The sequence below is a fragment of the Maylandia zebra genome, linkage group LG8 (assembly GCF_041146795.1).
Source record: "Maylandia zebra isolate NMK-2024a linkage group LG8, Mzebra_GT3a, whole genome shotgun sequence".
NCBI lineage: Eukaryota > Metazoa > Chordata > Actinopteri > Cichliformes > Cichlidae > Maylandia > Maylandia zebra.
The window spans coordinates 11043414-11070212 of NC_135174.1; the positions used below are offsets into that span (position 1 = coordinate 11043414).

The window sequence follows — 26799 nt, forward strand, 5'->3', positions numbered from 1 at the left end:
AGGAGGAGAATGATGGAGAATACTAAAAGTGAGAAAGAGACAGAAGAGCTGATAACCATATAGAGAGGAGGAGCGAGAGTGCAGTTTTACACAGATATGGATGGTTGGAGGGTCGATCGTTACCCCATACACTGCATGCATGCCTGCCTGCCTTTCGCTGCCTGATTGCCTGGCACACATTTGCATTAGAGCTGAGAGGAGTCGAGCAGAAGCGCGCAGCCAGAGAAGTCTTTGATCTCTCAGCCTCTGTCTCTTTGATGCACCGTGTGGAAACACACCAGCAGATTTGGGAACGACGGGATGATGTTGAGTGTTAAGTGGATGTGTGTGTGGGGTTTTTTTGAGTGTCTGTGTGTGTCATGTGTGATCTCTGTGAGGGAAATGGTGTACATAGCTGGAATGACTGTGCAAATCTGTCAAGAACTTGATTGCAGCCCAAATGAGCACACACACACACACGTACATGTCTGCATGGGTTGCCCTATTTTGTTAAGGACAAGTGCATTCAAGTTGGAGGAAATGAAATAGCTCCCCTTTGTTCCTGCCGTTCTTCAGGATTATCAAACATCACAGCGGCTCCGACAGCCACGAGTGTCAAGCAGCAGATTTACATCCAACACCATCGGCCCGTGCTTTTCTCGGAAAATGTCATTTCACATTTTGCGCCTGGGTTCAAATTTGAGGCAGTGCACCGAGATAATCTGTGGATTTGGACTCCGTGCATGTATTGACAACGCTCTCTCCCCACGTCTCTTCATCTGTCTCTCCTTCCTACCCCCTGTCTTCCCCAATCCGCCCCACCTCACCTCCCTAGACTCTCTCTCATCCTTTGCCTCCTCTCTCCTCATTCTTATCTCTGCTTTTCCCCCGCCTGTCAAGGATGATTTCAGGCTTGTTGCGTCTGGCCTGACTTTGTGGGGTGCGACCGAAACAGTAATTACAACAGTCTCTGAATAGCTTTTCCTCCCTCCCTCCTACCTATCATCCGCGGGCTTAACCCCGCTCTCCAAACTGACATGCAGGGGCCAGAAAAACAGCCCGCGTAGAGAACCATTAACCCACAATTAAATCACAATCACAACAGCAAAGGACGGGTGACATTTAAATCCATCAATTGATGTGGAATTAGGAGCACTCTTCACAAGATGCATTCTCTTCTAAATATGATGGTGCAGACAAAGGAAAAGTGAATTAATAAAATATTTCACAGTATGTGGGCCAAAGGGGGCAGCTGGGAACCACTGGGTAGACATTTACAGGTTAGGCCAAAGGGGTTTAAAATTGTCTGCACAGGTAAATACAGGTTACTGTAGTTCACTGATTCACAAGTGGAATAAGATTAAAAACAGAAATGAGGCAAAGAACAGAGGCTTTGTGGCTGAACCATAAGGCTCACAGGAATTGTGGCACCACTTCACATGGGCATGAAAGCCCATCGCCTTCAGTTTTATGATAGAAATATAAATATCTTCACATATAACCTGTTGGGTAGGTCCAAGCTTACAGTTTGGAGGTTAATGATGTCATTTTTAGCATGTTAGCTGACTTTTTCTACAAAAGAACCTAAGGAATAAATCTATGGACAGTACTGCTTCAAGACCGGCCTTGCTCTCAAGAACCAGTGAAGACGGAAAAGTGGCAGCTTATAACTTTATCACCACCCTTAAACTTGCTACTGGTATTAGTCTTGGAACAAATTGAAAAAAAGTTCTGACCTAATGAAGAAAGAAGGTTATCAAAGTAATTAAAGCTCATCATCAAAGAGAGGGGAGTGTCTGTACCCGCTTCATGGAGAAGGTAATGTGCACTTCAGTCCAAGAAGAAAAGAAGATGTCATGCAAACATCCAAAATATCCATCATGCTTTCTCTTACACGAATCATGGCAGTAGGTTCTGTGGCAATTCAGTTAGTAGTTAGTACAAAAAAATTGACCTGCTGGTGTACTTTAGTGTGGATTTGTCATCTGGGAGCCATGGATGTTAGTAGTAGTCTTAGTATTTACAATTGCCAAAGTTTGATCAAAAGGTGAACCAACCAACATTGCCACCCCTACAGCCATGATCCCGATCCCTACCTCGATCTTGCCAACAATCACCAACAATCTATTAAGATGAAATAGTCTAGACAGGCAAATATCAGCAACAATACATTTCTACTGGATTATGATAAGCTGGATCAACGGTGTCTGCTTACATGTGGATCACATGCTGAGAACAAGATAGGGGCATTTAGCTCGAGTAGATGGTGCGATAACATCTGGACACGGAAAACTAATCAGATGGAATCAGTAACAAAATGTCTCAGGCTGAGAGCCGAAGGCCTCCAACATGGCCACTGAAGAATGTGATGTGTCATCCTAAAGCTGCGAGAGGTGAAATGCCTATTCAACATTTGGCTCTGACACAGCAGAATGATGTCGGCCTTCAATCTAATATCAAGGTTGTGCTGAAATGAAAGCAATTTGATATTGCCAGAAAGGAGAATGAGGAAATTAGATTGATGTTGTGAGGAGAATGGGTAGGTGGTGAGATGCGGAAAAAAAGGAAGTGAGCCAAGGCAGAAAGCTGCACAGTTCGTGTTTTATGCTGAAATGGCACTCAAGCTTTAATACCATATGAAGAAGGTCGTTTTTTTGTTTGGTTTTTATTTTCTTAAAGAGAGCAGGGTCAACGCTGCTTCATGTGTGGTCGAGCAGGAGAAATGTAAGGTTAGCAGGAACGCACATCTCAAAATGAGAAAAAAAACTTACTTCATGGGTTTGAATAGTGCCTGTCCGTAGTTCTGGAAGGTCATGATGAGCTTCAGCTGAGTGCCTCCAGATTTCATTGCTGTTGGAGTCAAACAGACAAGGTCGCTATTAACTTCAACTGATATTAGCTACACATGTTTTGCGGGTATGTTGAAGAAATGAGTCCTGCCCTGAGATAAACTGACCCACTGTATATCGGTTTTAGTTAAATCAAAAATTTCTCCCATTAAATTTCTGAATCATACCTTCTTGCTACTGTTTCTAAGTTTCTTTCTAAAATTTATAGCCCACATATTATTTATTAATGTTGTTTGCACTACTTTCTCGCACAATCTCACTCTTACTTTTTACTCTTTTTTTAACTTAACTTCACTTTTATTTTTTATTTTGGTTTTTAATAATCATTGTTGTGTATAAATAATTTTTTTTCAGGTATCTCACAGTATAAAAGCGCTCATTAAATGCCTGTGACACTTTCACTAAACTATATTGTTTATTTATTGTAGACTACACTATTTTGAATGATCTACTCTGCTGCCATAACATAAAAATTAACCTCAGTAAAGTATCTATCTATACTGACTAGCTAATATCTCGCTTGACTAGCTAGATACTAGCTAGTGGTGTTAGCTACTTTTGCTAGCTAAGCCGCAAAATTTTAACTTAAGCTAGGTATAGTTTTTAGCTCAGCTAATTCAGTAAGCTTGCATATCACAATGAATAAATACATAAATAGAATAAGTCATAGCCAGTGTTCAACTTTTGCCCATTCCAAGTTTGCAGCATAGCTAATTTCCATTTGATTATACTGTACTTGTTTTGAACTCTGGCTCTAAGAAAATTTAAATCAAGTCTGTGCTCACTGTTTTCAAAGTTTACTGAAAAACGTTCTCCCTAAAGCAGCACAGTCAAAGATTAGTCTGCTCATTATAGGAAACTGTTTTAATGTCTTTTACACTGCCTTATGTTTTAAAGAGAGAATTTACCATTGTAGGGGGAAAAACTCAATATCACTCTCTTGTCTAAATATTAAGACTAAGCTATTTACACATCAACAAAGCTAGTAATGAGGGCTCACCTAAACACACCTTCATACAGCACTTTATACACTTGAAGCACATATACCTCACAAATGAACCTAACATACATGCCTTTGATTTACCAAAGGAAACACAACAAAAGAGAACATGCAAACAAAGACCCCAGCCGGGGTTCAAACCAGGAACTTTCTTGCTGCGATACAACAGTGTTATCCACTTTGCCAGCATGTCTCTCTTTATGCTTTAGAACCAAATGTCATCTTTTTAAATGCATATAGTAAACTTGCATTTAAAAACACTTGTCACCTAACTTTATTTAGTCATTTCAGACATAGTAACACTAGCCATACATGTGTATTAATGCAATTCCTTAACAGCAACAGACTTTGCACCCTTTGTTCTCATACATCATAAATTTGAAGTATGTTCTGCTTACATTTAGCAAACCTGTAGATGGATTAGGCATGATCTTGTTTTAAATGGGAATGATTTGATTTACACTTGAGCGACATCTCACAGCACAGCAGAAACATCAATCTCCTCTGCTATTTAAGTGAAGAGCCCCGCTGCATATGTAAGCTCATACACGAGTGGTGGCAATGTGTCTTTTCTAAGCCAGTTATGTTTGTGTGTTTGAACTCCAAAAAGACAGAGAGCTGATGTCACAGTGTTTGTTTGATGGCAAAGGATAGCGAGAGGGTGAAGGACACCCAGTGCGCATCCAGCGCTCGTTGCTCCTCTGCTGTTTACTCCCTCCCCAGTATTCTCCTGGGGGTCTGTCCCTCTGTTGCTGTTTCTGTGTGTGTGTGTGTGTGTGTGTGTGTGTGTGTGTGTGTGTGTGTCTTTGTGTTTTATTATTCATCCTTCCATCTTTCATGTTCTCTCCCTTTTTGAACACGATAATGCAGTCTAAAGGCCCTCATGGGACTAGCTGGTGCCAGAATGACAGCAGAAAACCAAACTGAAATTCACCAAAAAAAAAAGGGAGCAGAGATGACAGAGTGCCCGTTATTTCCTACACACTGATCGACTGGAGGCTGTTTTTCGGTGGCGCGTTGCCAGAGAACGACCTCCTCTATCAATGTGTTCATTTATGTTTACATACATGAATCATGACGACAAGCAGACTGTTTACAGAAAAATAGAGGCAGAAAGATCAGTGTCCATCTGCCCCCCCACCTGCTGCTGTGCAAAGCTGTGTGTGTGTGCTTATGCAGACATTTGGGATATCTCAAATAATGGATACCCCTGACTGTAGTCGCTAGGAACTCATGCATGCAAGGGGCCATGAAAATAATGTTTCAGCTTCCACTCTCAGCGAGCAAACCGTATTCACCGAGCCTGCCGTGTTGCAAAGCGTTTACCTGTGTCTCTGCTCGGGCTGTGAGCTTACAGGTTCATCCTATCAGCTTCGATATTGTCCTCTTTTCCATGCTCGGTCTTCATATAATACATCTAAGATCTCCTATGCCGAATTTGAGATAATAGATGACTACTGTTGGCTTCTATTGGTAGCCTGCCTGAGGCCTGTGCTAAGACTCTGTAATTACTGAGCCACCATGTATTCAGCTGGCAAGAGATGCTGAGAACTGCTTCCGCTATCCACCCAGGCCGACAGACAGAAAGCAAGAGGAAGAAAAATCTGAGAAAATTAGAGAGCGTCTTGACTAGAACAACAGAAAAGAAGGATATTCCTCTGCTAGTTATGCTGCATGAAGGCTAGTTTCATAAGTATACAGCATCCCCAACAATTTTTTAATCTTTGCTGCAGACCACTTAGATTTTAGTCACTGGCAGAAAAACCTGAAATCTGGGAATCTACCTTTTTTCAGCGAGCTAATGATAGGAGACCTTAGGTCAACAAGCACTCTTGGAATGAGGAAGCTAGACTGAGCCAAGCAGGAACAAAAAAAAAAAAAAAAAAAAAAAAACAGAGAAAGAAGGTAAAAAGAAAGATTTAGGTTCAGTATAGGCAGATGACGCAACACATTATCACCTCTATCAGGTATCTACTGACACTTTCTTCAAGTATTTGGGGGTTCTCTGCCGCTTGCTAGGTTTATGGCCCACCTGCCAATCAAATAAAAAGTCGGAGTTTGATTTGATTCAAACGGCAGTGTAGCTGTGTGATTTGCATCGAGACCAGGTGTTCTCTCGGGCTTGATGTATTCCACTGCGACGCTTTTGTGGAAATACATGAGAAGAGACCGGGGTGTTATATTATACCTTCAGCCTTGTGAGGCGGGAGCGTGCGAGCTGATCGGATTCAGCGCCCACAGCTCGCTTCCATCTTCATGCACGCTTGTGTGTACAACTTTGAGATCGAGGAGCACGCTTCGCAGTCAGTTAGCAGCCCCTCCTCACAACCGCCGGCCCAACTTGGGCTGCTTACGCGAGCGTGCAGAGGAAATTTGTTTTGTGCGGCTTGCTGTATTTTGGGCCTCGCCGATGAAATAATTTTAGATACAGTCGTCCCTTTTTCCGCTTCAGGTGGTGTTAAACAGTTGTTCACATAATAACTCCACCCAGTAGTGTAGAGGGAATCAGAGCTGAGCATTACAGAGCTGTCAGTTCAACAGGCTCAGCATGCAGCGACTGAAAAGTGATGATCAATAAAAGGCACTTCAGTCACAACTAGGCTTCGTTTTTATCCCAGCAAGTAGCCTTGAAGTAGGGCTGCCACAAACGATTATTTTGATAGTCGACTAGTCACCGATTATTTTTGCGATTAGTCGACTAATCAGATCATCATCCATTGGACATAAAACATACAGCTTATTGCACCAGCAGCATCTGCTCTTATATAACTATCATTAGCTTACAGCTTTAAGTGTTTAAGGTATGTGCTAACTAAAAATAAAGAAAGACAAGATGATAGTTTATTAAATTTGAATGAAATTTGCAGATTGTTTCGGTGAAGTTTAATAAACTCCTTGCTATCTAAAATATAACAGGACACCGGAGTATATTCTCCAGCATCTCACACTTCTGATAATCAGCTGTCTGCTTGACGTTTATTCAGCTGTGTAAAAACTATAAATTTAATCTCAGCCAAACCGATTTACTCAGGAACAAATAAAATACAAAAAAAGCCAAACAATAACAGTTTTAAGTTATCTAAGTGACTCATATATGTTTAACCTGAGTAGCGAAAGACGGCGGTGGGTTTGAAAACGATTTGCCGGGAGTCCGGTGTTCTCACGGCTCTAGTGAGCCTAGCTATCGAGCTAGTGGGTAACAGACGTCTCCGAAAACGTCGGAGCGCTTTTGAAAATATGTGGTGTCTTGATAAACTGAGCAGATATTTGAGGTTTACACAGCTACATTCTCGCCTGGAAATATGTTAAACGTTTATTTTGTGACCCAGAAAGAATAATAAGAGTAATATTAAAACTAAGTAGCTGCCGCCATTGTTGTAAACTGAGCTGGGCTGCGCTATGAATTCTGGGACAGAGCTACTTCTTCTTCTTCTTCGGGGTTTAACGGTAGCTGACATCCTTGTACATGCAGTGCTGCCATCATCTGTTTCAGTCCGTTATTACACTCTTAAATCCTGCTACTTATTCCGGCGTCTTTTGTGATCTTACAAAGCTTCAAACGACGCGTCGACTATTAAATCAGTCGTCGACGATTTTGATAGTCGACGTAATCGTGACTAGTCGACTAATCGTGGCAGCCCTACCTTGAAGCTTTATCTGCTCCTGTAAGATTATTTTCTATCCACTGTGATCATGATTTTGGATTTCCAAAACTTAAACATGTATAATAGAAGTCCAGAGGATCATCACGCATACACTTAAATAAAAATTTCTTGCTTAAATAGAGGTTATTTAGGTTAAAGCTCTGTAAATGTTTGTGGAAAGACATCAGCATCGGTCGATGTTGGCCTTCTTAACCTGAAAGGAAAAGAGTTTTCTTGATTCTTAACATATCATTTTTTGTGCTAGCTTAACTTAGAAAGGAAGGACTTAAAAACTGTACTTATAATTTTCTCACCAGCAATATCGGCATCTGTTGTGTTTGCTTATCGCCATTGGCCACACTAGTTAAGCCATTTAATAACAGGTCATTATTTTAAAATGCCAGGAAAGAGGAGAACTGTGTAAACTGTAATTAAAAATGAGACATGTTTGTGATGATTGGGTGAGCTGACCCAGTCATCACAAGCGATATCTTTATTGGATTGCACAGGTTTTAAACCATGAGCACAACAATCGGTATCTGTGTCCATCAGTAGACACTGGCCTATCAGCCAGTTCTGAAGTAAGACACCGCACTCCCTATAATCTCGTTTTAGTGGTTCACCAAATGACACCGGAAAGGTGGCTGAGCTCTTTCACCTTCAGCTGCAAAATGCACAGATTTAATCCACACACGCTGCAGTGACGCATGTCAGCCCAAAATAAGTGAGAAACGTTTTCTGCAGTGTCAACATGGTGTCTTCAGACCAAATGTAATTTTGACCCTCCATCTGTTCACTGAAGCCCACCTGCTGGTTTTTGTTTCGATCAAGCTGCCCCCCTGTGCTGACTTATATGACTCACCCACGCTGGTGATCCTCTGGGTAGCCAGGTCCTTCAGAAGAGCATCGATGACCGGGTTGTGTCTGGAGTACAACTCGTATCGATTAATCCCAATGTGGAAGCGGAGCCAGTTGGGGTAGGAATCGGCTGTCAGTTCCCCAGTCTGGCTGAACTCGTCTATGTTGCTCTCCCCAGCCCTGGAGAGAAGAAGAGGGACAAGGAGAGAACAGAGAGGTAGAGATTGTTATTATTAGTATTCCTGTTACTTGTAATGTTATTACTTTATTATTGCACATGACTGAACTTTACTGTAATGTTCAAAGAAATTATGAAATATTTATTTGTAGGTTTTGTTGCATTAAAGTTTGGCTTTAAACACTTTACCATGCCTGATCCTCCGCTGCTTTGGGGTCAAATCTAATGTCCGTGTTGACGTTGAACAGCGTGTCCTCGTCTGTCAAAGGCGGCAACGACGTTTTATATAAAGGATGGTCATACAGAGCTGACAGCCTTGAACCTTTAGCCGGCACGTTCTTGTCAACCCCGGCGTCCTGCATGAACTGCCTCTTCCTGTCACCACGTTGTCCGTGATGGTCAAGTCTCCTGAAAGCTTGGGATTTATCTCCTGCAACCGGGACCCTCTCCAGGGAGTGCAGGGAAACATTTGAGCTGGGCTCGTTGCTGAAGTCCTGGAGGATCCGCAGACTGTGTTTGTTAGGCCAACCCTGCTTGCCCCAGCTCTTTGGCTCCTCGCTCGGCGTGTGCGAGCAGGAGCAGCCGGTGCTGCCGTGCCTCTCCAGCTTTGGTAACAAGTCTATCATGATGTGCATGGAGCATGCAATTAGGAACACCATGAGGATCAAAACCCGGAATTTGCGCAGGAGAATCATCTTCATGGTCTCCCTTTTGAGTAGATGTGAGTACTTACTGCAAATGATCAGCACGCAGATGAACAGGCTGACTACATCGCTGATGATGTTTATCAGACTGGACGCCAATCTAATGAAATACACATTAAACACGTAGGACCCATCTTCGCTTGCCGTCTTGAGTAAAGGATTCAGTGTTCAGCCTTTGTATTTTCAACATCAGAGTCCTGCTTGTGGGTTTTAGGCGAGATCCCCGAAGCGCCAAACCATCCGCACGAGTCCAGGTAAAACAGGTCGAGTCGCTTCAGACCAACGGTCGATTTGCTCAAGCCTCATCCTCTTCGCACTGGCCCCGGTCTCCTTTCCTTGTCCGCCAGTAAAATTATCAGAGGGAATGCAGGCTACAAGACGAGTGAAGCAGCCGGGACAAGAAGAGAAAACGATCCGTTAAACGTCGGTGCCCGAGAGGTCCGACAGCGCGCATCGATCTCACCGACCAGCCTGCGCAAGGAAGAGTGGCCTGGGTTAGCCGGGACGTCAGCCCGGAACAGACACACGAGAAGTGCAGCTCTTCACATTTAAGTGTTGTTTCTGGGGGAAAGTCCCCGGGAAGTAGTCGACGTGTTTACTCCAATTCACCTATAAGCGATCCGGGATGCGTAATTCTGCCACATCGAGAGCCGTCAAACCACCAGAGGCGAGCCAAAGGAGTAAGGTAACAGGAGACCGAAATCTCCCTCCCTCCCGGGGCCGGGCAACCTTTAGGAGTACAGCGGGACAAGAGATCGCACCTCTTGTAGAATGTGTGAATCTGGGTGGGTGTGTTAAATATGATGATGAAGCCGAAGCTAGATCCTGCCTTTGCGCAGCGTCACAGTGCACAGATTGGCTGAGGAGAGAGAGAGAGAGAGAGGGTGAGGGAGGGAGGGAGGGAGAGCGAGAGAAGGGGGGAGGACAGTGAGACCATGTGAAGCATATAACTGCTTGTCTGTATTCCTCTTGGAATAAATCCTCATTGCACATCCCGGCTGCGCAAGAAGAGGGCGTCTTTCTCCTGGCCAATATCCAGGCTGGCTCACACGCAGCAGCAAAGTATTTTATTTTATTTATTTATTTATCTTTAAATCTGAAATTCATCTGCTGGAATCTCTCTGAAATGTCTCCTCCGAGACGGCACTCAATCCATCGATGATACATTAGACAGGCCTATTAGACCGCTCATCAGTCTGAGGAGCCAGTTCCATCCTCCACTGCTGCCACTCAGCAGCAATCGCATCTTCAATAATGTTTAAAGGCTGCATGAAATGAAAACCACAAAGCACCTTTCAGCGCTGCATTCTGAAGGCAAAGAAATGACTTTGGCAGCAAAGAAAAATGAACAGGCTCCTTGCTTTCCTGCTGCCCTCACCTCAGACCTATATAGCATACCACAAAAAGCCCATTTACTAAATACTGAAATGAGAGATTCTTCTTCTCTCGGCCAAACTATTTGGTCAGCTGGGTAACGTTTCATCCTTATGGTTAATTGGAGTGGCATTAAGGTCCCCCACACCCTTCCCAGTGGCTGTAAATAGGTTCAAAGAAGCAATAAACTACTATATGTCATATATGCATATGTTTATGAGTAACTAATCATGCTGTCTGTGATTACCTCTCTAGATTGGTTTATAATTAAAAAGGGCCCAGAAGACAGAGGGAGGGGGGAGGCAGTGGCTGCTGCACTAACACTGATTCATAAGAAATGAAAGTGGAGATGACTTAAGAAAGGCTCTGTACGGGAATTTACCCAGTGGAACAAAGCATTAGTTGTGAATGTTAATGAAGCTGCTATAGAGGCAAAATTAAAACAACAGTGTAGAGATCTCTGCTAATCTGATGTGTGTGTGTGTTTGTGTGTGTGCGTGTGTGCTGGAGATACACTGAGGAGGAAGCAGGAAGAAAGACACTAACAATGGATTTATCCACCTATCCCCGCAGCATTGTCTATTGAGTCACATATAAGATTGCTGTAATTCCCCTGGAGGACCCTAAGGCGGACTTACCCCTATATTAGTGAGTAATGGAGGGTTAACGAATATAAGATACAATGACCAGTGACATTTTGGGGGCCCCTTTAACAGTGGCTGATTCACAACAAAGCAAAAAGGTCCATCAGATTGGCCTCTGTGGTGTTTGATGTCAGTCACGGCGTCAGCGCCGAAGACAAAGTGATGCTTGTTGTCCGCCCAGATCTCGTGCCAGCCACTGCAGCCTGTGGCCCACTAGCCTGAGGTGAAACAAGCAGAGATGAATGTGTATCGATGTCAGTCAGACATGGATCGCGGCAGTCGATGGGTCAGTGGTTCTTCGCGAGGCCTGTCATGCGCAATCATGGCTGAGCCCTTCAATTGGAATCCAAAGGAATGGTTGATTCTCCCACTTTTTCATTTTGTGTTGGTGTGTAAGGGGGGGTGATGTGTCAACACATTTTTCTTTACTTATTTTTGTGCTGTCACAGGACATTAACGCTTCGGCTGTGGTAATAGAAGTGGACTGTTGTGAGATGACAATTTGCAACACCCAATTATTGGCCTCACTCTATTATTGAGCAGAAACACGAGTTTAAACACAAACGAAGCGCAGCTCAAAAACAAGAAAAAAATCAACAACATAACAATAGCCAGACAAAGACACCTAAGTTTGGGGTTTCCAGTGTCAAATTTCAGCCTTTGTCTGGAACGCCATGCCTGAAAAAAAGAAAAACAAAACTTGTTTTTGACTGGTGTGCTTTCGGTGACAACCTATGATGCAACAGACTGATTGAGAAACACCATCCACTATCACATGCCATGTGGGAACACTATCAAAAGCACCTAGACCTTGCACAGACAAGATCAGGAGAAGTAGAGGGGCTGGGTATCCTAACAGATAGCTGACTACAGCAAAGGTCGTAAATATATAAGATTTATGTCCTCTACACTTCACAGTGTCTCTCAGCGAGATCACTCAGAAGATACTGAGATAGCGTGAGCCGCGCTCCTATCTGGACTATCGCAGTGAAGAGTGAGCTTCGCTACTGTACAAAGTCTGCCAAATCAATTCAGGGGAGAGGGGATTCAAGTCGAAATGATGTTTTCATTTTCTTAGCAGCTCTACCGTTTTATCGATTTCATGTAAAGAAAAAAATTAAGAAATAAAATAAAACAAAGATCTATATCAAAACAATCTGTGTTGTTAGGTTTTATTGCATTGTAAATAACAGAGACGCTCAAAGAATGCTGAATAGCAAAACAACAGCCAATCAGCTACCACCTGAGGAAAATTATGAGCATGTCGTGTTGTTGTGCTAACACCTGCATGTTTATGAGGTTTCATTTATCTATTCATCATCTTGCTAAAGATGTTGGCAAGTGTATTTTGTTTTTTTTAGCATGGCCTGTGACTTTAACAGAAATAAGCACGGCATTTTGATCTAGATTGAGCAAATTTGCACATTTGCAGTAGCGCTCATGGGTTTGGCACACTTTTTAAGTAGTTTTAAGTGGTATAAGAAGGTGTTATGTCTGCCAATATAAATTATGTGTTTCTTTCCGTTCATTTAAGTACAGATTTGGCCTTGATAACCTGAAATAACTGCCCACAGGCGTTGCCAGGATGTCTGCCAGGTGCAAGACTTTCTTCTAGAAAGATTTTGTTCATGGTACACTAGATTAAATGAAAGTATTTTAAAACACTTTTGAAAAGAAGATATGATCCACGCGCCATGCTGGATTATGTCTCACACTCTTACAGAAAAGGGTGTATCAAAGGAATGGAGCCATTATAGGCTGGGAACTTTTTTCTTTTTAATTAATAATTATTATTTTTCTAGATTTCTATACCTGTTAAATCCAGAATCAAATTTAAAATCCTTCTCCTCATATACAAGGTCTTAAATAATCAGGCCATCATAGTACCTTTTGGTACCAAGGGTATTTAGAAGTAGAATGGGAAGCAGAGCCTTCAGCTTTCAGGCCCCTCTTCTGTAAAATCAGCTCCCAGTTTGGATTCGGGAGACAGACACCCTCTCTACTTTAAATATTAGGCTTAAAATGTCCCTTTTTGACAAAGCATATAGTTAGGGATGGATCACGTGACCCTGAATCCTCCCTTAGTTAGGCTGCAAAAGGCCTAGGCTGCTGGAAGCATCCCACGAATCACTGTATATTTTTTCTTCACTCTCTATGTGTTTATACACCACTTTAAATTGAATCATTAGTTATTATTAACCTCTGGTTCTCTTCCACAGCCTGTCTTTGCCCTTTCTTACTCCACTCAATTCTAAGTTGCTCACAGCAGGGCTGCCTCTCCCTCAGGGTCTCTTCCTGTAAAAGGGGTTTTTTCCTTCCCACTTTTGCCTTCCCCAGTGCAGATTAACATGCAACATGCAGTATGCAAGATTTGTTATCATTTGTTATTGTTGGCTTTAGTTTAGTTGTAGTCATTGTGTGATTTTCTCATGCCAGGAGCAGCCAAAACATGAAATTCACCCTGAAGCTGCACGGAAATGAAATGCTGACAGTTTTTTAGTTTTATGTGGACAGAAGTGAGATCAGGTTGAATCACAAACTGACAGGCGGCTCTCTCAAATCCCATCACTTTTTCAGCCATTCGCACGACCCTCTGTATCATCAGCGTTGCATATTTATTGTCTGCATAAATTCATTTGTCTGATGCGCCCTTGGTGTGACCAGGGCTGAGTGGGGAACAAGACTAATTTCCATCTCTGAGAAGCGCCGCACTCGCTGCATCTGATACAGCACATGTGAATGGATATTATAGATAACAATGCCCTCTGTTGGCCCCAATAAGCCTCACGACATCTTCGCTCCTCTCGCTCCTCAACCCTCCTCCTCGTCTTCTTCCCCTCCTCTCAGCCCCCACCCTCCTCATCTTCCATTAACAGTTGCCCAGCTTGGGAGTCCGATGTGTAAACACAAACACTTTTAAACTACTACAATAACATCTTAGGTTAGAAAAAAATCCCAAGAGAGCTGGTGAAATTTTTAAAATAATCAGACACCCAACGCAGCGCTCTCCTTTCAGTTTCAATACACTTGTGTACTCGGTGCGGGTTGTATTCTTTTGTTATCCCTTTTCATCTATTTCTCTATAATATTTGAATGAATGATGAGCTTTTTGTTTACACAATTATCACTTGTGGGTGTCAGCACAAAGCAAGCTTGACATTTTGCTTGATTGCATATTAAGGGTGTATGCGAGATATGTGTGTCCTCTTTGTGATCATCACTTTGTTCTTAGTTACAGAGGGATGGAAGTTGTTGATAAAAAAATAATAATTGGCATCTCATTTGTAAGAAATGTAATATTCATAGAGAATTCATTGTTCCTCAAGATGATGCCTGGGGGTTTTAAAAAAAAAGCACATCTTGGCAGCCCTTTACACATCAGTACCTCTACACAAGCATTAGCGTATTTACAAAATATGCAGTGTATTCCTCCATGAATAATTATGACAAGATGGTAAACTAAAGTGGGCTGGGTTTTTTTTCTCATATTTAGCACTATCACAGTCACTGACCTGACAGCTAAAGCTACCTGTTGTCCTCCTGTTCCATATACAAAAAGCACCATAAATTAAACTAATAAATGAAGGGCTGTGTTTGTGTGTCATGCGTCTTGCCGGGGACACGAGGAAGTCCAGCACTGGGTTTGAACTCCTCGCTTAGAGGTGTTCGGTCATGCTTCAATAACAGTCAGATGTGAAAACATTAAGTGACCCTCGAGGGCTGACAGACTTTACAGCTGACCCCAGCCATCTCCAGCTTAATCAACTGATGGAGATTTTTTTTCCAAAGACGCTGCAGATCACCCTGCACGCTGGCCTGCTCTTGTATGAGATCTTTACCTGTGACTGCCAAGCCATCCATGCAACAAACACCATAAACATTTTTTACATTGTTATGCCCTCAATACCAGAAGGAACAAGTGGATCGCAGTGGCAGAAGAAAAGAACCGATCTGAGTCTCCAGCTTTAGATTGCTGGTAGCGAACACCACTGGAGTGCACACAGCTAACAACAAAACCTTTACTTGAATCAAACTTTCATGAGATCTCCTCCTCAATTTCTTAGAATTCACAGTGGAGAGCGTGCCGACTCAGGACATCACTGCACTGGTATACGGCAGCTGCACTGAGCAGGCCCACAGGGATTTGCAGTGTGGCGCACAGCTGCCTACAGTTGAGGAAATCTACTTGTCTAGATGTCAGAGAAGGGGACTCTAAGATTACTGGAGACCCCACTCATCCCCACTCACCACCCGCTTTGAACTGATCCCCTCTGGCAGATGTTACAGGACTTTGCACTCACACACCACAAGCATGCTGAGCAGCTTCCCCCCCCCCCCCCCCCCCCCCCCCCCCCCCCCCAAGCTGTTAGGCTCCCGAATCAGTGACCACCCCCCCGTGTATTTATGTATTTATAGTTTTCTACTGTTCAAATTTTTATTTCTACTTTTAAATCTCTCTTTTTTTTGCCATTTAACTTATGTCTCTTTTTATTTTGTCTGCTTTTCTTTCTTTTTTTTAAACGGAGAACCACGGGATGCCTACCTAATTTTGTCGTCTCTGCACTGCAGTACAACGGCACTAAAGTCTTTTTGAATCTCCAATCTAGAGATAGTGACAGCATGTTCAGTGAGCTGCAGCCAACGTCCTGTTGGTGTGTGTGTGTTCACAGACTGCAGTAAAACTTATTATTGCCCAATGTGAAGTTGTGTTGTACGCTGTCTTGCCTAAATACTGTTTTTTTATGTGTTTTTGTAACTGCAGTTGTAGTGGCAAAAAAAGCAACTAATAAAAGTTGAGCTTTCCCTTAGTGTTTTTAACAATTCATCACACACACACACACACACACACACACACACACACACACACACACACACACACACACACACACACACACACACACACACACAGGCATAAATAACAACAGACATACAGACATGAGACAGCATGAAGGGAGGAGCTGGGGTGGGTTGCAAAGTACCTTGCAAAAGCACAGTGAATGTGAATGAATCAGCCTGTCAGCTGATGTGGATTGGCTGAGCTCAATTTAACTAACACTTTGCTCACTGTATTTTTCTGATAGCTTTGCTTTAAAATTTCTCTTTTTTGCACTGGAAACTAGACTAGAGCCATGGCAGCAGGTCTGTGAAGCTAAAAATGGACATTGTTTAGATGCTAGCATCTTAGTATTTGCTAATTAAGAGCTCCAGGTTCTTATGTGCGAAAACTTTAATAATTTATTTCACATTACTGAAACCTAACTGAAATTTAGACTGAAGATGATGCACAATGAAAACAGTGAAAGGCTCACCAAAGCTGCCATCGTTGATTCTGAACATCCATACCATGCCAAATGTCACCACAAACATCTATAGGAATCACCCTGTTTAAACTACTGAAGTACAAAAAATATTGTAAAACATACATGATCTTACAGTGAGATACCAACCAACATCCCAAACACGCCATCACTGTCGTGTTTGTATAAAAGCTTAGAACCCATGAAAGTTTAAAGTCTTTGATTTCTACCTGCACAAACTACTCAGTGTGAATAATCAATGAGCCTGCAGCTCATTTACTTATCTGACCTCTAAGGGATGAGTCAAAAATGAGAGGAAGAAGAAATAAAAGAAGTCCCTAGCGGGCTAAAAAATCTGGAAAGTAGTAAAGGGAGGATGCTTCTTTCCCCTTTAAGACTGGTAAATGGTGACACCTCTACTCTGGGGGCATCACTTAAAACATCTTAAAAGCCCAGACTGTCTGTGGCTATAATAAGATGTTATTGAAAAGAGATCTCCTGACCCAGTCTACTACCCTCTGCTATCACACTTTGGTACTGACTCTCCTTGCTTTCTCTACCTTTGGGGTTATTTTTAAGTATGTTTAGGAGTCACGCAGTCAGCACTATACTTACCAGGTGTATGTCTTGTTTGGTTTGGGTGACTTCAGACTCCCGAGTCCTGTGGAGAGGAGGACAAAAATGGGTAGTGTATAAATGAGTGTTTTGAGCAGGAGTGTGTGTATGTGTGTGTGCTTGTGGGTGGATACCTGGGTCACTAGGTACAGTGATCTGGCGGCATCCAACCAGAGGCCCTCGCTGTGTCCTGCTGGCTGCTCTGTAATCCTATAATTAGAACTTGGGTGGACCACTTTAATGAAGGCTGGCTTGGATGGATTGCTGTTGCTGTTTGGATCATTTTGGTACGAGCGTGTGTTTATTTTAGAGTGTGTGGCTCTGTTGACTGCCAGGCCTCCCCAATATAGAGTTCACTGCTCGGGTCCAGATATAGTAGCGACCCTCGGCGCCCTTCCTGCTCCTTGTTAAAAACAGTCATCTGTGGGAAATTTGTTTGTTAGCTTTCGCTCTGATTGCCCGAGGTACTCCTTGACCTTAAGTTTAACCAGTGAAGTTGTGCTGCATTACAAAAGAGACCAGTGCATTTTGCAGGAAATGATCTCTCAGTCTGGGCAATCATGTTTCACTGCTAATGTGGCGAGTGCTAGATGAGAAGATTGTCACTGCTTTCATAGACGCTTTCATAGCTTAGCTTAGCTTAAAGACCAGGCCTCCGAAGATAATGAAATTCATTTACTTCTTGTGGTTTTATGGTGATTAGAGTTGAACTCTCGAGAGTCAACAAGGAACCACTGCATCACTTTGCAGGGTTGAATTAAACACCTCTGCTTAGCATTTTCTTCATATTTTTGAGAAAACAATATGGTGATAACATTTCAGCATCTGGAACTAGATGCAGGGATATTATTGGTGCAGACAATATCTTATTGTACCTTCTCATATATGATAAGCATTCCCTCTTTATTGGTGGTTCAGCCTCTATTCTTCCATGTTTTGCTCTTTCATAAATCTGGAACTTTAACCCATTTATTTCTACTAAAGTATTACTTTATACAGTCCTGTGCAAATGTTTTAAGCATCTCCAATTTCTTTATATTTTATAACAAATTGGAAATAAGTGCAGCAATTTATTGAAACATGCAAAGATTCACAGAATACTGTATATATACTGAGTTTGAAATTCAATCTTTGGTATGACCACCTTTATTTTTCATCGCAGTCTGAGCTCTTTTCAGCAACTTTCTTGCAATTTCTTTAAGTAGTCTTCAGGAATAGTTCTCCAGGCTTCTTAAAAGACATTCAAAGCTCTTCTTTGGATTTTGGCTGCCCTTTCCCCCCCCATTTTCTGTCAAGATGATAACACACTGCTTCAATAATGATGAGGTCCGGGCTCAAGGGAGGCCAGTACATGACTGATAGTGCTCCACTGAGTGTTTTTCTATCCAGGTATGCTTTTACTGCACTAGCAGTGTGTTTGCGATCATTGTTATGCTGAAAAACGAAGCTGTCGCCAATCATATGGGTTCCACCAGTTTCAACAAGATCCACAACAGCACAAACTATGACCGTTGTACCTCTCTCTTGTCCTCCTCTGTCATTCTGACAATTTGAACCAAACCAAAAAAAATCTAATTAGGTTCATCACTACATAAAATCTGTTTTCATTACAGTTCTTCGTAATTTTCTCCCTGTTTCTCCTACCTTGAGTGTGTGTGTTTGTACATTGAATTTCAGAAGTCAGATATTTGTTTTTCATATTGTTTCAAAATTTAAGTAAGAATTTTCTTATTTTTACCTATTTAGAGTTTTGAACAACTTTTCCTAACTTTAATCTAAAATTTAATTTAAAGTTTTAAACATTGCTCAGTATGACTACATTTCCTCTCTGGTACATGGCACTTTTTCCATCTGCGTTAAACTGCTTACCCTCACTCAAATGTCTGTACCTTTCATTCTGAATCTTATTTTTCCACATGCCCACATATTCAATTTCATGCAAATATTTGAATTAATCAGAATCAGAATCAGAATACTTTATTGATCCCTGGGGGAAATAATTTTTTGTTACAGTGCTCCATTTTAAACCAACATTAAGACAAGACAGACAATACGCTAACTAAGAATAGTACAATATATACATATATATACATACATACATACATAAGTCACTCATAAATAAATAGTTGGAAAAGAAACATGTGTAGTTGTAGCAGCAAACAGTGTGTTAAGTGGATGCGTTGTACAGGGAGATGGCCACAGGCAGGAATGATTTCCTGTGTCGTTCAGTGGTGCTTTTCGGTAATCTCAGTCTCTCACTGAACGTGCTCCTGTGACTGACCAACATGTCATGGAGTGGGTGGGAGGTGTTATCCAACATTGTCTTTATCTTGGACAGCATCCGCCTCTCCGACACCACCTTGAGGGAGTCCAGCTCCATCCCCACAACATTGCTGGCCTTACGGATCAGTTTATTAAGTCTGTTGGCATCTGCGACCCTCAGCCTGCTCCCCCAGCATGCAACAGCATAGAGGATCGCACTGGCCACAACAGACTCATAGAAAATCCTCAGCATTTTCTGGCAGATGTTGAAGGACCTCAGTCGCCTCAAAAAATAGAGACGACTCTGGCCCTTCCTGTAAAGTGCTGTGGTGTTTTTAGCCCAGTCCAGTTTATTGTCAATGTGTACTCCAAGGTATTTATAGTCCTCCACAATGTCAACACTGACCCCCTGGATTGAAACAGGGGTCAAGTGTTTCCTGGTCTTCCTGAAGTCCACGATCAGTTCCTTGGTCTTCGCCACGTTGAGCTGCAGATGATTCTGCTCACACCACGTGACAAAGGAGTCGACCACAGCCCGGTACTCTGTCTCATCATCCCTGCTGATGCATCCAACCACCGCAGAGTCATCAGAAAACTTCTGAAGATGGCAGGTCTCTGTGCAGTGGCTGAAGTCTGTGGTGTAGAGGGTGAAGAGGAAGGGGGAGAGGACAGTCCCCTGTGGTGCCCCTGTGTTGCTAATCACCTTGTCAGACACACACTGTGGGAGACGTACATATTGTGGTCTTCCTGTCAGGTAATCAACAATCCAGGACACCAGAGAAGCATCCACCTGCATCGCTGCTAACTTATCACCCAGGAGGGTCGGCCTGATGGTGTTGAAAGCACTGGAAAAGTCAAAAAACATGACCCTCACAGTGCTCGCCGGCTGGTCCAGATGGGTGTAGACACGATTGAGCAGGTAGATGATGGCGTCCTCTGTTCCGAGACGAGGCTGATAAGCGAACTGAAGGGGATCCAGGTGTGGTCTTACTATGGGTCGCAGCTGGTCCAGGATGAGCCTTTCCAGGGTCTTCATGATGTGGGAGGTCAGTGCCACGGGCCTGTAATCCTGGGGGCCACTGGGACGAGGCGTCTTTGGTACAGGGACGAGGCATGATGTCTTCCACATCACCGGGACCCTCTGCAGACTCAGACTCAGCATAAACAGTTTATGAAAGACTCCACACAGCTGGAGTCTTAATCACCGTAACTACCACGAGAGTGAAAAACATTCTTATCTTATGACATGCTCTTTTTGATAAACACTTTTTTTTACAGTGTGCTTTTACGTGACCTCTTTCACAGATACCATCTCCTAAAATCAACATTTATATTACAACATTTTCTGAGTTTAGTGCCGACCGCCTTCACAAGGAGGTGGGCGTGCTCCAAGGGCAAAATTCTCATGTTAGGACATCAAAATAATGTAATCATCCAGATGGCTTTAAAACACTGAACTCTCGCTATTAATCCAGCCTTCAGACACATGTTTGTGTTTCTAATTGCAGCGGGAGTGAAAAAAATGGTTCTGCAGTAAATCTCAACAGTTATGACAGCTGAGCGAAAATAGTGCTAAATGGAGACAGATCCTGGAGTCATTAAGTCAAAATGAGAGAGAAAGAGATATCTCAAAGATTTGACTCACAGCCAATACCGTTAGGAGGATGATATATGAACCTATTCGATCTGGGATTTTCACTCATAGTGGATGGTGTACAATGTACCCACAAGCATGTGCGCATACACACTCAACTCGCTGCCGATTCCACCTGCTCCCTGCAGCCCTACCAAGAAGCCTCCACACAATCACCTATCTCCTGACTGCTGACTTTGCAACTCATCCCACCCTCTTCTTAGTTTTTTCTCTAACTCTTTATTTTGTTCTTCTCATTTTGGCACACTCCTATAGACCTGTCATACAACTCCTCTCCTCTCCTCTTTGCTCCTCTCCTCTCCTCTCCTCTGACTTCTCCTCTTTGTGCTCATCTCTTCACTGCTGTCGTGGCGTATCAACAAAGTCCCATCACTGTCAGCCAGCGAAACTGCCTCTGCTTTTCAGTGTGTTGCTTGTGTGTGTGTGCATATGTGTACTGCTGAGACACTTGTCTTTGTTTCTCTACAGGAGGTACAATCCTGGCTTTAGACTCACACAGTCTAAAGTTCGTAGGGTTATCGAAATTGGGCTAGCTGCCGTATAATCGTGTGCTACCTAGAGGCTAGCTATAGAGCTATGGCTAGGCTAGCTATGGCTAGGATAATATAAAAACATTAGCAGATCAAAGATTGAGGGCAATGCTAAATTTTTCTCCTAAAAGTCAAACTTCTGTCAAAAGACAGAAATGATACATAAACAACACAAGGTTAGTCATTAATATGTTGCTCGCTATGAAAAATTCCTCATCCTAAGCTAGTAGCCACAGACATTCCACTTAGTCTCAGAGTGATTCTCTGTTCTCAGATTTTGTTTCTTGTCTTTTCTGAAACTTTCAGATATTTTGGTTTCTGGCAAACTGAGCCCATGGTCTGACGTTACATTGGAAGATTTAAAAACTGAGCTTAAAGACAAGCTGCACATAAATAGTGCTAATAAAAAGCCAGAGAGGCTGACAATGATCACTGATTACTTTTAGGAGCTTGATTCTAATAAATAAAATAAGATACAAAGCCTTGTAACATGGTAAACAGACAACAACCTTAATGAATGCGAAGCTTGGACCCAGAAGCAGGGCTGATACGTCAGCACTTAAAAAGCAAAAGGAACCTTCTGCTGGCTGCACCAAGCATCAGCACCCAGGGTTATAAAAAAAAGTATATTCGGGAAGCACAGTGTAGAGTTAGGGTCATCAGTGATGATGACTTAGGCCTCCCAGGGTTAAGAGAAAAATATAAATGAACCAATCAAATGAACTTTGAGTCAGTGCAATTATTCCTTACTAATTACAATGTTTACAAATGAGTAAAGCGCCAATCTATGTGATGGGAGTTCCTATTAGTAATGAAGAGGGCTTTCATTACACTCTCATTTACCTAAGAGGCCAATTTCATGGAAGCAAGCAAAGTCCTTCTCTCTAGATTGTATCTTGTTTGTTTGTTTTTTGTCATCATATATTGTCAAGCAAACATTTGGTTGACATAGTTTGGCATGGAGCAGTAATACCTTGGATGCCAGGCATTACTCTGATGTCTGTAAACAGACAGAGGTATCATGTCTGTTCACCATATTCTCAGGACCATAACAATGGATTTGACACATTTTTAATTTACAGGAGGAGAAACCATCAGCATTTGTGGGTGTATCTTGTGTCTGTATACACTGTTGTGTGAAAAAGTATTTGTTCCTCTCCTGATTTCTTGATTATTATTATTTTGTCACACTTACTCGTATCAGATCATCAAACTAATGTTAATATCAGACAAAGATAACCAGAGTAAATACTAAATGCAATTTTATAAACAGTATTTGTTCTTCTCATTTATTAAGGAAAAACAGTTATCCAAACTTAAATGAATTAAATGTGATTAAACACATTTACCGTATTGGAAAGCCGAGTTCAATTTCACCAGCCACACTCGGGTTGGATTACTGTCAGAGTTGCTGAGTCAACAAAGCACTTAAATAGGACCTGGTTGACAAAGTGAAGCAGGCTAAACGATCTCAACAAGCAACACATTGTCACAATCTGAAAAGAAGAAGCTAAGAAACAACGTTACTGGCATTTATTGGTCTAGAAAGGATTACAAAAATGGCATTCATTGGGAGAGTTCCAACATGAAAACCACTGCTGACCAAAAAGAACACAAAGGCTCATTTGCCAAAACACATGCTGATGATCTCCAAGACTTTTGGTTAAATTTTCTGTGGGCTGAAGAAAGAAAAGTTTAACTTTTGAAGGTTTGAGTCCCGTTACATATGGCGTAAAACTAACATAGCATTTCATAAAAAGATCATCATACATCATGCTCAAGAGCACTCAGTTTACAGTGATCTGACTGAGAGAAAACAAAATTAAGTTATCATGAATGGCTGCATGCAGTTCTTGCTGCCAAAGGTGGCACAACCAGTTATTAGGTTCAGCAAACAATTACTTTTTCACAAGGGCTGTAGGTTTGGATAGCCTTTTTCCCTTAATAAATGATGTTTGATGATAGGAAACACACACACACACACACACACACACACACACACACACACACACACACACACACACACACACACACACACACACACACATATATATACATAGAGAGAGAGATACTTAAATGTTAAAATTGAACATGTTACAGAGAGACACGCATGCAGCAATGACACAGTGAAAGGGCACTGTAAATGTGAACGACACAGGTTATATTCCTGACATCAACAGAGTGTTAGATGCCCATCTGTATTCACAGCGATTAAAAGGTCAGAGCGTTGTCCTGACATTCTCTGCACCTCTGGAGCTCATATCCCCCCCCGCCAGGTTGTGGAAATGTTATTGTAACTGAGATGCTAGCTGGACAGGGCCCAGTACGACACAGGAAGTGTGTATCCTAAATGGAGTTTCCATGAGATTCGGAGCGGCTTGACCTTTCAGTGATGGCCTCGATGTGAAGTACCTTCCCCTCAGGGTAAAAAGAAAAGGTGCGTCTGCTGTTTTCCTTTCCTCAATGGGAGCTTTATTGAATGGGGGAGTGGGAGAAAGAAGGGCAGCTGTTTCTCGTACGCTTTCTTTATCGAATGTCGGACAAAATTGTGATAAAGTCTCCTCGCATTTCTCAACCCTGAAAAGCAAAAAGTTGTTTGTTTTTGTCTTCCTTTACAAAAACAGGTCTCTCTGTGCAAATTCAGTAGGAACAGAATAGGTATGAAGCCAGAGAGTAGGGGACGTATTGCAACACACTCCTTAATATTGGGTTTACTGGCCGTGAACCATGCCTGGCTTTATGTCTGCTCTGTCTGCCTTTATTATTACATAGCTTTTTGTGATTTGCAGGATTTTGTTTTATGATATCTGTTGCAGCAAAGGCAGTATAGGATATTATCAGTTGTTGTAAAATATCACATACCTTGAAATATTACAACCTCATAAAATATGCTATACATCAAACTCTATTACTGCGAACGCTGTCCAATAGATAGCACACACAAGACCTCTGTCGCCTGTGGTTTTGTCATTTAAAGGATATATTGATTTGGCCTTATGCCAAACCATTTCTGTGTTATTTCCCTTAAGGCTGCAGTGGCTAAAGCACCCGTATTAATTTTGTAGATATTGATACTCTTAATAGAGCAACACACACAGGCACTCACCTTTTGGCTTTCTCTACGTAACAACCCATCTGTGAGATGTTTTAAGTTATTGTGGGGTTCTCATATTATTCTCATATTAAACCAAAGGAAAAACAGAGATCATTTAAGTGTGTGTGTGTTTGCATTGGAAAGAATTTCTTTCCTTCAATCTAAATTCAGTTGTCCTGTCCCGTAAAAGGTGTTGGTTGGCAGGTGGCTGGTCTTGATTGCATTAGACTGATGACGTGCTCAAAGCAGCAAAGAGAGGGAAAAAAGGAGAAGGTCTGTTTTCTTGCCAGAGGTATAACAAAAAAAAAGGCGAAAACTCTTAAGTATGTGTGATACAGCAATCTGTGAGTGAGAGGATAGAGGTAGGATTAAGGGTCCAGACTGAGTAGAGAGCGAGATATGGCCGTGATAGAAATGATGATGTGAGAGAACACGAGCGGTGGGGGGAAAAGCACCTTCACAAAATATGAAATCAGTATCAGCATCTCCCAATCTCTTATTCCAACATCAAATAGCGGCGTTCCGACACTAATTTTCTGAACACAAAACAAACATTAAAGCCCTGGTTTTCTGTTTCCCTCAGATTATAGTGCCTTGGTGTGTCTCAATGAATTCCCCTCTATCTGATTCCCTGTTGTTCGCGCTCCCACCTGCCTGCCTGGGCTTTTTGCCTGAGCTTTGTTGGGCCCTGAGAGCAGCTTAATACCTGTGGCTGATCTTAAACCAGCAAAAGGCTTTCTCTCAGGCCTCCTGCTGCATCTCATTTCCTTCTACCGGAGGTCGTTTGCAGATGCAGAACACTAAAAGACAGAGGATGAAAACAAGGGATTGCTGTGTGTATAGGTCAGATGGGTTTTTGTGAGCCAACAAAGGCTGTATTGTTAAAAGACTGATTTGAATCCTAAGTAATCACGTGGGGATGACTGTCGCGTCGATGTCTAAATATCAGTGGTCTGACAACTGGTATAGAGCTCCTTGTTCTCAGTCAGCACAGAAATGGACAGCAAACAGCGGCCCTGTTTTGTTTGGGTATCACACATTTTCAAAGAGGCTTGAATTCAGAGGAAGTGCCTACAGCGTCCAGTTGGTTTCTTGGCCAGTGGATTTTGTGCCAAGATAAATACAGTAAAAAGCCAGCTGATTTGTAACAGCACTTGCCTAAATGGATACCACTCCAAAGTCTTTGTGACAAATTCAAAGCAAGTACAAATATACTCTGTGGCCAGTGATCAAAATCAAGCCTAAAGATACAGACACAGCCTCTCTCTATCCATCACTTAGCCCACTTAAATTAGGGAAAGCAAAGGAAAATGGTTCCTGGTCTTTTGGTAGATCTTAGTCAAATGTAGGGGGGGTATCAATGGGATTAGTGGTCTTCAATCATTCAAGCTTATTGATCCCCAGTCTGAGGAAATATCTGGAGGGCTAGTGCAGTATAGCTGAAGTGGGATTGATTGGGAAAATGGGACGGGTGATTTAGTTGATGCTTTCAATCTCTTTGAAGTTCAACAAACACACAACAGCCTCCATCACAAACACACATAGACACATGCACTACATTTAAAAGTATAGTAGCCATGCTAACAGCTCTCTCTAACAGCAGCAACTGTGTGAAAAAATGGGAGTTCCTCTAATGGCCAGCATAGACTTGTTCCAGAAGGTACTCAGTCCGTTTGGACACCCATGGAACAATGGCCAACTGTAGTGATTAAAATTAAAACCAAGAATACCAATCACAAAACAGCTTTTCTTTATTTCCCACTTCAACTCTATAACGGGTGAATTTCTTTTACACTCTATTTTGCTAAGACGCTAAGTTAGTGTGAGCCGACACGGGCAGCTCACACTAACAGAAACATCTAAGTGTGACAAAATCTGCAAAAATAAATAAATAAATAGAAAGAAAAATCAGAAAGGCAGCATTTAGTTTTTCACAGCACTGTAGTGCCACTCAATCCTGCCTCCAGCATGAATTACAATGCAAAGATCAATAAAACACCTGCATGCTGAACAGTGCGTCGATTTGTTTGTATCACGCCGAACCTGTCTCCAGATTACAGCTCTGACAGCCTCCAAATCAGAAGGATGTCAAGATGCAAGCGAACACACCATCTGTG

The 26799-nt window shown here is 42.3% G+C and overlaps 1 protein-coding gene across 1 annotated transcript in view; it reads right to left on the bottom strand.

Annotated features, from left to right (window-relative positions):
* fam20cb (FAM20C golgi associated secretory pathway kinase b) overlaps positions 1 to 9995 on the bottom strand; it is a 64043-nt gene extending 54048 nt beyond the window's left edge. Inside the window, exons 1-3 of the mRNA XM_004562322.4 lie at positions 8698 to 9995; positions 8335 to 8510; positions 2751 to 2829 (exon numbers count right to left, since the gene is read on the bottom strand). Of these exons, the coding sequence (XP_004562379.1) occupies positions 2751 to 2829; positions 8335 to 8510; positions 8698 to 9209 (767 nt within the window). The 5' untranslated portion in view covers positions 9210 to 9995. The remainder of the gene's footprint in view (positions 1 to 2750; positions 2830 to 8334; positions 8511 to 8697) is intronic.
* Between the last annotated feature and the right edge of the window lie 16804 nt (positions 9996 to 26799).